This window comes from Lissotriton vulgaris, chromosome 6, assembly GCF_964263255.1.
Source record: "Lissotriton vulgaris chromosome 6, aLisVul1.2, whole genome shotgun sequence".
NCBI classification, from domain to species: Eukaryota; Metazoa; Chordata; class Amphibia; order Caudata; family Salamandridae; genus Lissotriton; species Lissotriton vulgaris.
The window spans coordinates 789,142,890-789,160,386 of record NC_141694.1 but is presented as its reverse complement, the minus strand read 5'-3'; the positions used below and the strand labels follow the sequence as shown (position 1 = coordinate 789,160,386).

The 17,497-nt window shown below is 43.7% G+C and overlaps 1 protein-coding gene across 4 annotated transcripts in view; it reads left to right on the top strand.

Annotated features, from left to right (window-relative positions):
* Nucleotides 1-5,913, top strand: part of LOC147708009 (N-acetylglucosamine transporter UNC93A-like) — a 534,754-nt gene extending 528,841 nt beyond the window's left edge. For 3 of the 4 annotated variants that reach the window (XM_086926819.1, XM_086926820.1, XM_086926818.1), the window contains one exon: nt 5,185-5,907. In XM_086926819.1, coding sequence (XP_086782945.1) covers nt 5,185-5,417 — 233 coding nt within the window. In that variant the 3' untranslated portion in view covers nt 5,418-5,907. Of the gene's footprint in view, nt 1-5,184 lie in introns of all 4 variants that reach the window. The other variant, XM_086926817.1, reaches the window with a different exon arrangement.
* Nucleotides 5,914-17,497: the final 11,584 nt, after the last annotated feature.

Genomic DNA, 17,497 nt, shown 5'->3' with positions numbered 1-17,497 from the left:
TGATCAGTTGCCCTCAGGACGGTATCCTCTTGTATGCTCCTCTTCTGTCCCCCTCTATACCTTAGTTCCAGGATTAAAGGGTTATGGTCACTGAAAGTGCTCCAGTCAATCCTTACCCCAGTAATCCAAGGGCATATTATCAAGGGGGTTTATCTCCGCTTTTTTGGCTTTAAAAGCCAAGAAAGCGGAGATAAAATTATCTCCCTATTACCTAGCTGTCGCTAACACCAGTTAGCGACAGTTAGTAGGAGATAGCGACCATCTTGCGCCCCACTTTGCATGTCAGTGATATTTATCACTAATGACATGCAAAGTGGGCGTGCCAAGATGTTAGCGACTGGAAACAGTCGCTAACATCGCTATCTCCTATTACCAACTTTTTGAGATATTCGCGCTAAGCGCGAATATCTCCAAAAGCTAACACCTGCCCTGAGCAGTTCTTAGCCATGTTATCCAATGGGAGGTGGATAACATGGCTAAGAGAATTAGCTCTGTAATGCATGAATATCGCTGACTTTTCAGCGATATTCATGCATTGCGGTCGATTTTTAACGCATTTGCGATAAACCTTGGTAATACCAAGGTTTATTTGCGATAAAAATCGCCGCAGCTCAGCGGTAAAATTTTTTCTCTAACCAAGCAATAGCGATAATTATCGCTATTGCTTGGTAATATGCCCCCCAGTTTTTTGCAAAACTGGATACTACAATAAAATCTATGATGGAGGAACATCCTCTACCTTTAAAAGTTGGGGTAAGGGACCCCTCTTTTCCCGGGACAACCAAATCAATGGTGTGTCCTAGAGCATAGGTGTCTAATATTTTTCGGAGTGCTAACCCCTCAGCGTTGTGTTCAAAGTGCGGGCCAGACTCGACCGGACAGGCAGACCAATCAGTGATTACTGGTAGCAATTTTGGGCATAGATGACAAATTAAATCGCCCATCACTATAACAATTGGTTCTGCCCCACCTTTCCTATATTCTAGCTCCTGTTTGAGTCTAAACTCTAATTCCTGGAGTACAGTATTATTTCCTTTTACCGGCCCTGTGTTATAAATGTTAAATATCAAAGCCTCAAACCATTCCCTAAGAATCTTGCCGCCTGGACAGTATGCGATGACCAGGGTGGGGGTGTCCAGACTCCTTCTAGGTTTAAGTCTACATATAGTGCTAAGCCTCCCCTTGCCCTTCCAGATCTAGCTTCTTGGGCTGGTACAAAGAAACATTTGTAACCCGGAATTTGGAAGGGGGTACTATCCACCGCCCAGGTCACCTGGAAGCTTATTATTTGGAGCCCACTTAATTAGTTGCGCCAGTCTCTGTTGTCAAATTTCCCCGCTAAGCCTACTACGTTCCAGGACATTATCTTTAGCCCTCCCACAGACCCTTGTGAGACCTGTGCTCCCAGATTATCTAGGGTTGATCCATCCCTCCTTGGTGACATACCCCGTTTTTTCCCTTGACATTGCATTGGTAGAGGTTCTTCGATTCCCCACTGCTGATATTCCCCTAATATTCCCTGAGCGGTAGGTTCAACAGCCACCCCCTCCGCTATGTGATCTTGGGCATCCCCTGACCTATTTAGTCAGTCGTTTTTGTCAAGGGACAATAAGGGGCTGAATCTGTTTGTACATTCTACCAGACCCCGATCTTTGCAAACCAGACCTTCCAGAGTATAATTCCTTGGCCTGGTCAAGTCCGGGGCCCTTCCCATTCTGCCAAAAGCGTACCTAGGATCGTGTGTGACGCGTTGTATTGGGTAAAAATATCCTAGTGGCAATGGTCGTATGATGCTAGTCTGGTTCATATTACCATTTTCCAATATATATTCCACTAGGTTAGTGTTCCTAAAGTTCACTATAATACAGTTGCCCACTGTGTCTTTCCTTCTACTACCTATCCAGTTTACTCTTCTGACATGGAGAATCTCCCCGCTATCCGTGCCGGGCAAAGGCCTGTTTACGTTTAACCAGTTAATTATCTTATTTTTTAGTTCTGAATGCGACTCTTTCTGGTCTGGCTTGAGTTCTGGTACCCCCACTAGAACAATTACGTAGGGGCACGCTTCAGGGGGTAAGTTTATGTTTGGTAGTGAGTTAGTCGCTCTTCCATTTGTCTCTCGATGTGAATGCTGTGTTTCTGCCAATCTAAGGGTTGAAGGGTTCCTGTTTTGTGTTTGCAACTTAGTTGTTTGGATTTGACCCTTATCTAAACCCTTTTCCCCTGCTTTCTGCTTGTTACCCATCTCCGCCTGGTTTGGAAGATTTGGAGGGGCTTGAATTTGTTCAATCGTGGATTGTAAATTGCTAACACAGTTGTTTTTAGTGGGGGACTGTCGGACTGGGGTGGTATTTGATAAAGCAGGGTTAGCGAGTGTGTTTTTGTTTATAGTGGAGCCCTTAATCCTACCCTGTTTGTTCAGTTCATTTGTAATTTTGTCTAGCTTACTGACTAATGGTTTTATCTGGCTTACAATAAAAAGTTCCAGGTGTTTTTGGAGGTCTAATATTATTTGAGCCATCCATCCTGGGGGAGCTGGCTGGTAAGTTGCTTCTTCATCAATAACTTCAGCCTCAATGTCTTTTGTTCTGGGCATGAATGCACTTGGTTTTTCTTTCCTAGAGTAACACTTTTTAGGCCCCGCTCTTCTAGTTCTACTATTAGGGATTTTATTGTGAACCAAGGATGTTACCATCTCCTTATAAACTGCTGGCTTAGCGCAAGGAATATCATCAGCCGAAATTTCCAAAGTGGCAAGTAGGGGAGCTGTCGATGTTTCCATGTCTGTAACCTGTGGGGGCGTGGATAAAACAGTGATTGGCATTAGGGATAAGCCTCTCTCTGTGCGCTTAATCTCCCCTGACACTACGCCAATGACTTTCCTCAACATGAGGTCAATTGCAGTAGGTTGAGCTTTTTGGGTTACTGATCCATTCGGCTCAAGCACTGTTATAGATGGTGTGAGGGGGATATGTGCTTTACCCTTTGTCGAGCGAGTTTTTACTTTACTGGCCATCATTAAAGAGAATAAAACTGATGGACCTCACAATAACGTTTCTGACCTTTGAGCTCACCCGCAAATTTAAAAGTACCTCCTCCCACAATAGTTATGAGCATACAAAATAGCTCATTTTATCCCGCATTCACAAGTAATTTACAAATCAGTGACCCACCGCCAATGTTCGGTGTCTAGTGTCCTCCTTATACTCGTACTGTCTGACTATCGCTAGATCCCGGGAACGTGCTTGATAGGCAATAGACTGTATAGCCCCCTTTTCCCGCCTTCACAGGTAATTTACAGATCAATGATCAATGACCCACCGCCATAGTCCAGTGTCTATTATCAGCTGAATACTCGTACTGTCTGGATACAGCTGGGTGCAGGGGAAGTACTTGAAGGAAGACCCAAGGGGGGTGGCCCAGCCCGGCCTCCTCTGGCCACTGATGGCCACAGATGGTCCCGCCCTTGTCCCGGGCTTCCCGCGGGCGGGAGGCGTTCCTCTCTCTTCAAGTGCCTCCGGGCGCGTCACGAGCGTCACTAGTGCGCCGGGGCAGCTGGGAGCTGTAGTTCTCCCACTGCTGGTGGATCCGGCGGGAAGAAGCTTCAGTCGTTTCCCTCACAGCGCGGGTATCACTGGTGCAAATGCCGTTGCCCTCACGGCGGTCAGGGAGGGGAGATAGGTGCCGTTTCCCTCACGTCGTGCAAGAGGTGAGTGCCTGTGTGCCCCAAAGCGCACTCTCGCTCCTCTCTCTTCAAGCGCCTCGGGCGCGTCACGAGCGTCACTGGTGCGCCGGGGCAGCTGGGAGCTGTAGTTCTCCCGCTGCTGGTGGATCCGGCTGGAAGAAGCTACAGACGTTGCCCACACGGCACGGGTATCACTGGTGCAAATGCCGTTGCCCTCACGGCGGTCAGGGAGGGAAGATAGGTGCCGTTTCCTCACGGCGTGCAAGAGGTGAGTGTCTGTGTGCCCCTAAGCGCTCTCCGCGCTCCTCTCTCTTCAAGCGCCTCCGGGCGCGTCACGAGCGTCACTGGTGCGCCGGGGCAGCTGGGAGCTGTAGTTCTCCCGCTGCTGGTGGATCCGGCGGGAAGAAGCTACAGCCGTTGCCCTCACGGCGCGGGTATCACTGGTCCAAATGCCGTTGCCCTCACGGTGGTCAGGGAGGGGAGATAGGTGCCGTTTCCCTCACGGCGTGCATGAGGTGAGTGTCTGTGTGCCCCAAAGCGCACTCGGCGCTCCTCTCTCTTCAAGCGCCTCCGGGTGCGTCACGATCGTCACTGGTGCGCCGGGCCAGCTGGGAGCTGTAGTTCTCCCGCTGCTGGTGGATCCGGCGGGAAGAAGCTACAGCCGTTGCCTTCACGGCGAGGATATCACTTTATTGAGCATGGTGTGATGGTCACCATGTTTGGTGAACAGACTTCGAATCCGAGCAATCACGACACCGGCACCATGTGCAATGCTCAGGGCCTGAGCATTGCACATTATTGACTGTTGACTTGCATAAAATACTGTTTTTCCATGCGTTTTTCATCTCTTTCGGATATACTTTGGTTTCAGTATTTTAGTTATATCTGTTCTCCCTGGTGTGCAATATGGCGAGGTGCACTGTTGTAAGTTTATTTCCTACCTCATCATGCCCGGCCATGCACCTATTTTAGTGCCGTAACTGCTGAATGATGGAGTTCAGGTGTAGTACATGTTTATTTATAAAATATTTATTAACCTATTGTTAATTTAAAACATAATGTAACATTACAAAATAATTACATTAATTCTAACATTCTATACATCATTTTTAATAATTATTAATGCACAGTTTATATATTTTTTTCTTCAGGTGGGAGTTTATTTTTTAATTTAAACTTCTCTTGTATGTGCCTGGTTCATTTGGCTTTAGGATTTCATGTAAAGTTAGGTTTTGCTATTTAAATAAATCTGGCTTTGGATAGAAACTATAATTGAGGTTTGCACTCCTCGGTGCAAGGCAATTTTAGCACTACACTGGCTTCACACCGGAGTTGATCTGTGCTGCTGTTTGTGCTGCTATGGACTAGAAAGCGCCTCCTTGCAATCATACAGATGAGTGTAAGCCTGGGAGCAGATGTATAATTCATCAATTACCAGGGAAAATACATTTTCTGCAGCAATCCGTCCAACATGTCAACAATTCTTCTTTTTTTCACAGCTTTGTATGGAGTTTTATTTGCTGAGCACAAAGAGGCTGCCTTTGCCAACTACCGTCTCTGGGAGTCACTGGGCTTCGTTATTTCCTTTGGGTACAGCTCCTTCCTGTGCATTTACGTGAAGCTTTACATAGTGCTGTCTGTCCTGGCGCTTGGCATCACTCTCTATGGAATTGTGGAGTTCATCGAATCCAGGAAGCGACCAGTGACATTAACAGAGATTCCAGGAAACTAGAAGTCCCTGAGCATCAAAAATCCAAGCATCCCAGCACACACTATCGATTCGAGGAGACACAAATAAACTCAAACTCCAATATGTACCCACAATGCACGTTTGAGAAAATAAGCTTTTATTACGATATGACAATAAAGCCAACATCAGATAGTCTAAATTGTGCTCAGAACTTGGGTGTAGAGTCTCGAAGAAGAGCTGGGTTACTTCTCCCGAACCCCGTTTTATTGATCATGAGCATTCCTATGCATGTGCCTAAGTCCAGCACCACTATTCAAATTAAAAATGGTGTATCACTGAGTTTTACTTAGAGTCGACTGAGTTATTTGAAGTAGACTTTGTGTGTCTAACTGAAAGGTGAGCTTGTTTTAGCATTGCCTCACTTTTATCATGCGCACTGAAAACAAATCAGTACCAGAATTTCATTGGTTGTCATGATTTTACAAGTCCTATCAGGTGAAAGTTCAGCTTGCACTGCAATAAACTAAATATGAAAAAATATTTGTTTAATCTATTTTAAAAGGAAAGAAGGATTACCGCTTATTGCTGACTGTGTTGACTCTGGCATGAAAGTTTTGAAAATCTACCTTTATTGATCCAATGTAAAGCAAAATGGATGGCATAGCACCTGAAAATAATGTATGTTTGTATCTTGAGGATATAGGTTTGGTCATGCCTGGTGATAAACAATGAAGAGTGGCACTCAGTAAAGCCGATCCCTGTGTTTCTGCATCAAGATGTGGTGTAGAATGTACTGGGTATTCATGTATATAAGTATAGTACATATGAACAGTGGTCCCAGAAAGCAATACTACAATGCACAAAATTCCCATGAATCAAGGCATAAATTCAAATTCAAAACAAATAGTATTTGTTGCTCACAGTATTTTATTCACACTGGGCATCGATCTGTTAATGTCAATATTTACATATTATTGCATGCAAAAGTGCCCCTAGATGGGAACGAAAAGGGGAAGAAAAGGGGGGGTGATTGTGGTTCAAGTGAGGATGGGGATATAACTGCAGGGTAATGTGTGTATCAAAACAATCCGTCAACTAGAAAACATGTGGCTCATTCCTCGAGCCTATTAATCACAATTTTATCAAAACATTATGCAGCCATGGTTTTAAACAGTAACACAGTACAAAATCTCTGTCGTTCACACTGGCACAATGGTTAAATGTCGACGTTTCGACCCCAATAGTCCAGTAGGCTGTTGTATCCCTTACGCCAGGGTCTTCATCAGGACAGAAGTTTAGGGGAGTGGGAGGGAGTGATCTAGGGAAGAGCATGACAACACCTTAGAAAATATAGTCATGTAAACCGGAGTTTACATCTACATGAATATATTGGCTAAATCCAAAGAGCGGTTTATTACAATGAGTAGCCTCTTGACAGAGGCTGCAGACGTGAAAGGGCGTGTAGGCTCCTATTGCGTGAGAGCGAAAACCGGCATCTGAAAGGTTAAGGTGCAGTGTCAGTAATGGGAATTCTAGGTTTAAAATGTGTAAAAAAGGACAGGAAAATGGTCTCTTACTCTACTGAAAGTTATCGCTGTGTCATGGATTAATCGGCTGTCACTGACATAATAAATATCTGAAAGAGTAAATACATGTAGAAGCACTAATCAGTACTGCACGTAGAATCAACTCCTAATCTAAACCCACAAATATTACACAACATGCTGCGCGTTGGATTGAAAAGCATTACCTGAACTATAGAAAATATTGGGTCAGATAAGCACTGTATCCGAAACAATCTGAGGATAAAGTATAGAAAAATCTAATTTAGAACGAAGCAGTACATTAAGATAAATGACCCACACGAGTCAGACACATCGCATGGTGGCGAAAGTGCAAATGCAATTACCTGCGTTTTACAGTGCGGGCCAGAATCTTCTAGTTCCTAAATGCCTAAAATCAATTAGGAAAGGGGAAGCTTAAAGTATGACAAGTTCAAAATGTTATTTGGCATAAAAAAAAGTATCCGGAGCCGTACGCTTGCTATTTACTCACTGCTGCTCTGCTGGGAAACGTCCGTACGAAATGAGCGACACAGAGGACTGGACCCAGCTGTTTAAGTAGAGCCATCCATCACGCATGTCAGAAAGGAGCGTGCAGGCGCTCAATGCTTGGTAGCTATGACAGGACCGGTGGAGTCAGTGAAGAAAGACACATGTCCAAATACTCAAACGGAATTTATGGATGAACGTTGTAATTGGAAAGGATCCGTAGGGAAGAGGGTTGCCAGGCTAATCACATTTAACAATAAATTGGTTCAAAGCCCAAGTGGGACAGGTCGGTACAATATACTGGAGTGGAAAAGGGGATGTGTCTCTGATAAGATGCACGGAGAAGCCAGATGTAAACAAATACATTGCACCTGTGGATATTACGGATGAGATCACACTGAATTTGCATGAACACAGTCTCAAAATGCACATTTGTAAAATCTGCTGCTATAATAACATTTTGCCAGGCAGCTCTTACATAATGTTTAGTCTATGTATAAAAAAGACTGTACCTTAAAGGTTAGCATGGTGCCATCGGCACGTTCGTATGTTAACAGAATCTTGAAATGTACATTTCTTCCGTCTGATGCTGTATTAACATTATGTAAAATAGCTCATACATAGTGGTTAGTACATGGAAGGAGGAAAAAGGAAAAAATGCCTGGTCTGGAGGTCAAAAGACGCTCCCACAGTTGTGATAGGGCACATTATAGAAAACCATTACATTTACTGGATAAACCATACAATGGCGGTTACGTGTGCATTAGTCAGTTCAGTTCAGTTCTTTTATTTATTTCGAAGGTTAAAAACCATCATAAAAATACATAGTAATACATGATCACATAAAACCATACTGAACATCATAAAAAATTTTTAAAAAGCGACAAGTTAAAAAGGGGTTTTTGTAGATAGTAGAAACAGAATGCAGATATGACACAAGGCCCCATGTGACTTTTTAGTTTCCTCCCATTTCATCCAACTTTATCAGCCCCTTGTGTTTCTTAGTTTAAAAGCAATTTTTAGGAAACTCATGATAGCAAACAGAGTACGCATTTCAGTGGCTCTTTGCAAAAACAATAAGGCAGATTTGGCATGGATAATGTTTGAGTCCTTTAAAATGTCCACCAGGAATCTTTGGCGCGGTGTTTTGTAAAAAGAACACAGTAGTACAAAATGAAGGGTGTCCTGCGGAGACCTATTGTCGCAGCCGCAGGCACCCTTCTGCTCAATTGTTTGCATAAACCCAGATGGATAAGCTAAAATGTGGTGCAACAGATTGAGCCTAAAACGAGTCATTAAAAACCTCTCGTGTTGACTGTACATTAAAAAGAGATACGGTTCCATGCCCACTTCATTGCAAACAAGCGAATGAGCAACTACCGAGGGTTTAGTAGAGTCAAGTTCCCTCCTCCTACCATCATATTTTTCCAGTAGTTGCTTTTGTACAGAGTGTCTGGAATATATGTCCACAGTTGAGGGGTCCAGAAATAACCTTTGCTGGTCAATATCCCCCAATGTGTCTTTGACGTATTTCAGCCAGGGGATTTGGAGCCATCTCTCTTTCCGCAGGCAATCCTGGATGATCTGTCTGGACAGTTCCGCATTGGGGTTTAACCAAATTTTAAGCCAGGCCAGTATGGGTCTCAGCCTGATCAGGTCGGATATGTATGGGGTACCCAACTCTTCATGTGTTATCGCTGCTGGGATGCTCAACGGGAGCTTTAACAGTTTTTTTAAGAATTAGTCTTCCTCTCTTTGTATTAGTTGTGCAACCCTGAAACCCCACACTTCAGCTCCATAAATGGTCTTTGAGATGCTGACCGATCTGTACAATATCATCACCTGCTCTGGGGACCAACGTCCCATTCGTCGGGCAAAGTTTAATATAGCTCCATTTGCTGAGACTAGTCTCCTGGCCCTCTCCTCTATCAGGGGGGCAAACTTGATCTTTTCGTCAAATAAAAGACCCAAATACGGGAATGAGTTAACTGTGTCCAAGACATGATCCCCTAGTTTGAACACAAATTTCTTATATGGTTTCTTCCCCACTACCATGATGAAAGATTTTGTCAGGTTGACGGAGAGGTCCAAATTCTTCATAAAGTCAGAGAAACCCTTAATTAAGAGTGCATTAGTCAAATGATAGGCAAGCAAGTAAGATTTCCTGTAACTTTTGCTGATGTATTCAATTCCACTCCGACGCCGGTGTACCAGTGTATAGTCCTTGAACGCTCCTGTAGCTGGGAAGCTTTAAGCAGCAGAGAAAGGCACCATAGTTTTCCCCCGCACATACCGAAAACTCCGATGCACAGGCAGTGCTAAACTCACATTTTAGTCCGTTCACACAGCACCTTGCTACTCCAAAGAACCGACAAGTGCAAAAATTAAATAAATGTCGGATTCAGCACGCCATTATGTGTGGAGACGGCCGAACCCAAGAGCAGTCAGCTCACACGTCCGACCTCTCGGACATCATATTGCCTCCGTCAAGAGAATCCAAACTTCCCCTTTCCTAATTGATTTTAGGTGTTTTAGGAACCCGAGGATTCTGCCCCACACTGTAATACGCAGGTAATTGCATTTGCACTTTCGCCACCGTGCGATGTGTCTGACTCGTCTGGGTCTTTTATCTTAATGTACTGCTTCATTCTAAATTAGATTTTTTCATATTTTATCCTCGGATTGATTCGGATACAGTGCTTATCTGACCCATTATTTTCCATAGTTCAGGTAATGCTTTTCTTTCCAATGCGCAGCATGTTGTGTATTATTTTTAGGTTTAGATTACGAGGTGGTGCCACGTGCGGTCCTGATTAGCGCTTCTCCATGTATTTACTATTTCAGATTATTTATTATGTCAGTGACAGACGATTAATCCGGCATGACACAGCAATAACTTTCAATAGAGTATGTGACCATTTTCCGGTCCTTTTTTACCCATTTCAAACCTAGAATTCCCATTACTGACACTATACCTTAACCTTTCAGGTGCCGGTTTTCGCTCTCATGCAATAGGAGCCTATGTGCCCTTCCACGTCTGCAGCCTCTGTCTAGAGGCTACTCATTGTAATAAACCGCTCTTTGAATTCAGCCAATATATTCATGTAGATGTAAACTCCGGTTTACATGACTATATTTTCTAAGGTGTTTTCATGCTCTTCCCTAGATCACTCCCTCCCACTCCCCTACACTTCTGTCCTGATGAAGACCCCGGCGTAAGGGATACAACAGTCTACTGGTCTATTGGGGTTGAAACGTCGACATTTAACCATTGAGCCAGCGTGAACGACAGAGATTTTGTACTGTGTTACTGTTTAAAACAATGGCTACATAATGTTTTGATAAAATTGTGATTAATAGGCTTGAGGAATGAGCCACGTGTTTTCTAAGTGACGTATTGTTTTGATGCACACTTTACCCTGCAGTCACTTCCCTATCCTCACTTGAACCAATAATATGTAAATATTGACATTAACAGATCGATGCCCAGTGTAAATAAAACACTGTGAGCAAGAAATACTCTATGTCCTAGTTTTGAATTTTAATTTATGGTTTGATTCATGTGAATTTTGTGCATTGTAGTATTGCTTTCTGGGACCACTGTTCCTATGTACCGTCCTTTACCCAGGTCCCAGAGACTAGTTTTGGGTTTACCCTTCTTAGGTAACTGTATAAGTATAGACATTTGTTAAGCACAGGAGCAACAGAGCGCTCACCAGGAGTAAGAATACTGAGGCCCTCATAATGAGTGGGCCGGTTTTATGTGCAATAATTATTCCGCAATTAAAACTGACACAAGATGTAAGTAGTTATAGCATATTAACTTAAAGTGCATAAATATGTGAAGTTTGTTCCAAAATGCACATTTTGCAATATCATATTTCTCCCAAATAAATATTGTCAGGTTAGATCTGCATAAATTTTCGATGGGAGGCAATTTTTTGCACCTAATTAGTCCCAGGTCTGACAAAAACTGCAAAACATCATAACTCTTATGTCTGTAGTAACTGGAGGTACCACTAATATCAGAAGTTATCTGCCCGCTCGTACTAAGAGCCTTAGGAATAGGATCTTATTTAAAGTGTGGCAAACAGTCTACTGCATTACAAATACAACAGAGTACTGTGTCCCCCAAACCCTCAATCAGCCTGCCACATTTAGAATCGGGCAGAACATAAGTATTTTGTCAACAGAGCCCCATTAGCTCTGTCAACGTAACACTTCTGTAAACGTCTAAATTAGTCATAACATGTACCTTGGTTAACAATGAAGAAAATGTGCCTGACTTTAGAAAATGCATTTAATTTTATCGTATCTGTAGAAAAGAAAACGGAAAACATAGGAAATGATTTTTTAAATGTGCCTAATAAGTGATATAGCTTTAACCATGGGAGAAGATGTTTTTTGAACGTGTAAAAAATAGTTGTACAGGTTAAATAAGTAGTAGGCTCTCATAGCTAATGTGCTCCTATGACAAGGCCCAAAATATATTTCCGGCTTCTACTTGACAGTAAAAATAAAATGTGTTGTGATTACAACATGAGGCGGAGTCTCTGTTCCGAAAGACAAGCTTTATTAAATACACAACAGGACATCAGTGCGCCCGCTGCCTTCCGCCAGCTGAAAGGAACTGACAGGTCAGCGTGTGGCGGTGCTCAACTTCGAACCTTAGGGAAACCAACATTCCACCGTGGCGCGCGGAGCGTGGCCACGGTGTCAATCAAGTCACAACACACCTCCCTTTCCTCTACACGCAGGTAGAGTATAAACAGAAGAAAAGACAATGGTAGGTAAAGCAACGGGAAGTGGGAACAAGGAACATAACAGGAAGTTATCCCACAATGAAATCATGTAAATGTTGTGGCTGTCTTCTGGGCCTTTGAGGAAGTTGAGCTCTCTGGTGATTGTGAGGCTCATTATTAATGTCAAAAGCTCTTTGTCCCGCACTCAAGTTATCCCCGCCAGGACCTGGTACCCACACTTCAGCACCAGTGCGAGCACTGTTAAGCAATTGTCGATCAGGCGCTAACATGTAACCAGAACATGAATTCTTTGAGTCAGCATTACTTATGGATGTTCTAGGAACACTGTCGCGTGAGCAATACTTTGCTACCCTACGTCGGTTCCATTTTTCTCTGTTTTCTAACACCACATAGGAAGGGTAAACCTCCTTGACCCTGAAGGGTCCTCGAAATTTGCACAAGCCTCTTACCCATCGTCCGGACTGGACTTTGACCCAGTCATCAACACTTATATTCTGTGAGGTCTTTTGCTCGCTGCATGCACGCCTGGAGGTATTCACAGGAACGCTCACTTGACAACCACCACCGTTCTTTCCATCCACTAATTCTCTGATCCACGGAGGCACCAGTTTGGAATCTGGCTTTCTGCCTCGCATAGCAGTAAAGGGAACAACTCCGGTAGTGGAGTTTTCCGTGGTGCGATAGGCCCATACTAACTCACTCAAAGTCTCTTCTATGTCAAGGTCATTGCTGATTGCCAGACTAATCGCACCTTTCATCATGAGATTTGCTCTCTCAACAATCCCGTTGGATTGTGGGTTGTATAAAGTGGTGAACGAATGTTTAATGCCACACTCACTCCAAAATTCTCACATCTCAGTGGAAGTTAATTGTGTCCCATTATCTGTAATGAGGACCGTGGGGTGACCCTCCTCTTTGAAAATCATGCGGAGTACTTTAATGGTAACTCGAGTTGTTATTTCGGGGAGTAGGTGAACAATGAGCCAGCGGGCATGGACATCCATTACCACTAGACCAAATCTTTTGCTGGGGTGAACACCCGGCATAGGCCCAATAAAATCAAGGCATATGCGGTGCCACACTACACCTGGGTCATGGATGGAACTTGGGACAGATTGGGGTCCCACCTTGAGTCCCTTTTCGCATTCACTGCACTCACTGCACCTCTCCACCCAACTGACCACCTCACCATCCATTCTGGGCCACCAAAATTCATTTCTCAACCGTCTTCTTGTGACCGTTTGGCCCAGGTGCCCTTCGTGCGCTAAGTCAAAGAGTCGCTTGCGAATTTCAAATGGGGGAATAATCTTATCACCACACATGATGACCTGATCAGTGACGATAGACAATTCGTGAATGACCGTGTTAAAAGGCCTAACGCTGATTGGCAAGGTGCTTTCTCTACGTCTACCCTTGGAGATGAGGTTCATAACATTCTTTAAGACTTCATCACAAGACATTGCTTCTCCCCACTCTTTCTTACTGACTGCTCCACAACTCCACTGAATCACATCCTCAACACAAGAAATCGCTCCTTCACTCTCTTTTTTCGATACTCCAGTCTTGTCCACATCCTCCCATTTTAAGGATAAACGTGACATACAATCGGCCTGCACGTTGCGCCAGCCCGAAATGAATTCGACATCAAAATTGTATTCTTGTATCCTGGAGGCTAACCTAGCCAGTCTGGCTGACCCCTTTCCTGTTCCACCTGGTGAGAGAATTTTCAACAAAGGCTTATGGTCGGTGCGAAGCTTAAACCTACGCCCCCACACATACATTCAGAAATATTCTACACCCCAAGCGGCTGCCAGGGTTTCTTTTTCAATTACAGAGTAACAGCGTTCGGTGGCAGTTAAAGTGCGAGATGAAAATGCCACCGTTTTCTCATTAGTGCCATCACTCTGTGATAACACAGCTCCTATGCCAGTTTCGCTCGCATCTACAGTGATAACAGTTTTTTCATGTACATCAAATAGAACTAAAATTCCTGCATTGCATATCTCCCTCTTAATATTGACAAAGCATGTTTCTTGCTCCTCCGCCCAACAAAACTTGACTCCTTTCCTCAAGAGCATCTTAAGTGGCTCTGTCTTGCCTGCAAAGTTTTCCACACATTTTGCATAATGCTCAATTAGCCTAATGAATGAGCGTACTTTGTCTCTGTCAGTTGGTACGGGAGCCAATTTTATGGATGCCAATAAGTCTCTTTTAGGTCTGACACCCTCAGACGAGATAGAATGTCCCAAATATTCCACCTCTGTTGCCAAAAAGGAACACTTTTCCCTGCGCAATGTCAACCCTGACTCTGATATTCTCACAAGGTCATTTTTCAGGGCAGAGTTATGCTCACTTACACTCTCACCAAAAACCAAAATATCGTCCTGAAAATAAATTACGTTTCTCATACCCTTGAAAACCTCTGTGACCATTCTTTAGAAGACACTTGCTGCTGAACATAACCCAAAGGGCATTCTTGTAAATTGGAATATCCCTTCATTGGTAATGAAGGCTGTCAAGTGTTTAGAAGATTCATGCAAACGAATCTGATGGTAAGCATGACGAAGGTCAAGTTTAGAAAAGTATTTCGCCCCTTTAAGCAACACCATCATTTCGTTTATTTTAGGCAGGGGAAAAGTGTTGGGGATCACATTCTGGTTTAAACTTCTTAAATCAACACAGAAGCGAACGTTACCATCAGCTTTCTGTGAAATTACAACTGGAGAAATCCATGATGAGCATTCGATAGGTTCTATGACCCCATTAGACAACATCTCGTTCAACATTTTCTTAACCTCACCTCTTACCATGAAGATAACCTTTCTTAGTTTGTGTTGTACAGGGACAGCATTACTCTTGAGCTTTATCTTGTGCACATATCCCTCTAGGTTGCCCAGTTGATCTCTAAAAACACCTTTACCACCCTCCAAGATGTCTTCCACTGAGAGATCATCTACCACCATGACCTGTTCAACAGCGTGTGGGTCAATTTTGATGTGGAGGTCAAATTGGTCCTGATTCTGCCACGTACACTTTGCCCCTCACAGATCTTCCCTTAAATACAATGTCAGTCGCCATAAAACCAAGAATATCTATTTGTTCACCTTGATACCCCCCTGGATTTATATCTTTGGGCATCAGTTTCTTGCTAGGCCACTCCTGTTTGAAAATCCTCTTGGGTATGATAGTATATAGTGACCCTGAGTCAACCATCAAATCCACACTTTTCCCTCCAATCACAAATTCAGCCTTAGGTCTGTTTCTCCGCCTATCATCTAATTTGTGTGATTCGGTGAGAAGAATTTCTCTCTCCTCACTATTATCGACCAACGAAGGTTCAACACACAAGATTCTATCAGGTCGGTAGGGGTATTCATGCACAGAAGATTCGTCAGATAATATTGCTACCATGCCCTTGTTTGTATCCCTACACATTCTTTCAAAATGACCTTTCCGGCCACACTTTCTTCATTCCTTACCAATGGCCCAACACCTCTTTGAGTCAGTGGTGTGGTAAGCACTGCCACACTTCCCACAAACTTTGTTTCGATATCGACTGGGATATGCTCTACCCCCAGAATTGTTCTTTGCACCCCTGAACCTAGTAGATGCAGCTACCTCCCCTTCGCAACCCTCTACAACAGATGTTTCACCCTCATTAGACATGTTGGCCTTTGCGTCCCTACGATCCATCTCTTTCATGCAAGAGTCTGACTCCTCTATTATTTTTGCAACGTCAATAGCATCCTTAAGGGAAGGATCTTTGGCAGCCCATAAACGTTCTTGGGTTTTCCTACTTCTGCATTGAACAATGAGTTGGTCTCTGATCATTTCCTCAGTCATGGGACCAAATTTACACTTCAATGAGAGCTCACGAAGTCTCGTTACAAAATCATCAATTGACTCCCCAACCTTCTGCGGCTGGGTATAAAACTTGTATCTCCTCAAAGCTATGTTTGTCTCTTTGGCAAATCTTAATTCTAGCCTCTTACGTGCCTCATCAAAAACATCACCAATAGGCTGACCATGCTCTTCGTTGGCAACAGGCAAATATTTAAAAATATGCTGTCCTTCCTTTCCTAAATTGGTGAATAAAATCGCTTTTTTCCTGTTGCTAGTGAATTCTTGCGCATCCAAGACTTCCAAATAATTGTCGAACATCTCAATCCATTCATCCCATTCTATGTTTGGATTCCCGGGTTGACTGAGAAAGTGAGGAGGACTGGACAGAGCAGATACGTCAAGCGCACTTATATCCATATTGATTTAGAGTATACCACCAGCCAGCTTAATGTTTAACATGCAATTAATGCCTCTAGTATTAGTCTAACTCAAGTTCTTCTTTGTGATCATAAACGTGAACATTAATGCTGCAAGGTTACCCACTCTGGCCTCAGGTCTTTTATATATGTATGCTTCTCAAGAGCGCTAGTTGTAGCCCTCCTAGATAATAATTTTCCAAGGACAGAGGATAAAATATGTTCCGCTTTGTGCCCTTAGATGGCAGTGTTGTATCATGAGCCACCACAAGTTAAACACACGTTTCCTTCGCAGTGCGTCTATTTCAGATGCTTTTCCCACACTCTTGATGTTCTCTCAGTCGCGAAGCACAGATTCCTTACTTCTGACGCGAACCACCTTTCACGTGGCACTTCTCACAACAGTCAAGTTCAAGTGTTTTCCTCACTAACGCCTGACGCCCTCGGCGAATTCCTTAATCTCCGTCGATTTTTCCGCTCGCCGCCTCACACTGCTGACACCTCTGACGCCACTTTCACGTCTTACAGACTCATCAGCCTCTTCATTTAGACACCGCTCTGGGTATGTTTCTCCTCACCGGCATTAATTTCAGCGCCCCACTCATCTGCCTTAATCAGCTGTCACTTCATTTTCTTGCCGGCTGTCACTTCAGCGCTCGCATCTACTTTAAATGAGCAATGTTTCTCCGCTCGTTGTAGAGTTTCATTCACTCTCTTGCCTAGTATTTCACACAGCAAATGCCACAGATGTCATTCCTTACTTTATGATGTCTGCGCTGGGGTATCGTTCACTTCTTTTGCGTGCCGCCTCTTACTCGGTATTTGTGCTGACCATGAATTTATTCACTTGCACCGGAGAAGTCCTCTGCCTGCGCATCTTCATGCGTAGATTTCTCACTGTATGTCCCGCTGTCCGCTGACAGAAGATCACCTCATCGCCAAGAACATGTTGTGATTACAACATGAGGCGGAGACTCTGTTCCGAAAGACAAGCTTTATTAAATACACAACAGGACATCAGTGCGCCCGCTGCCTTCCGCCAGCTGAAA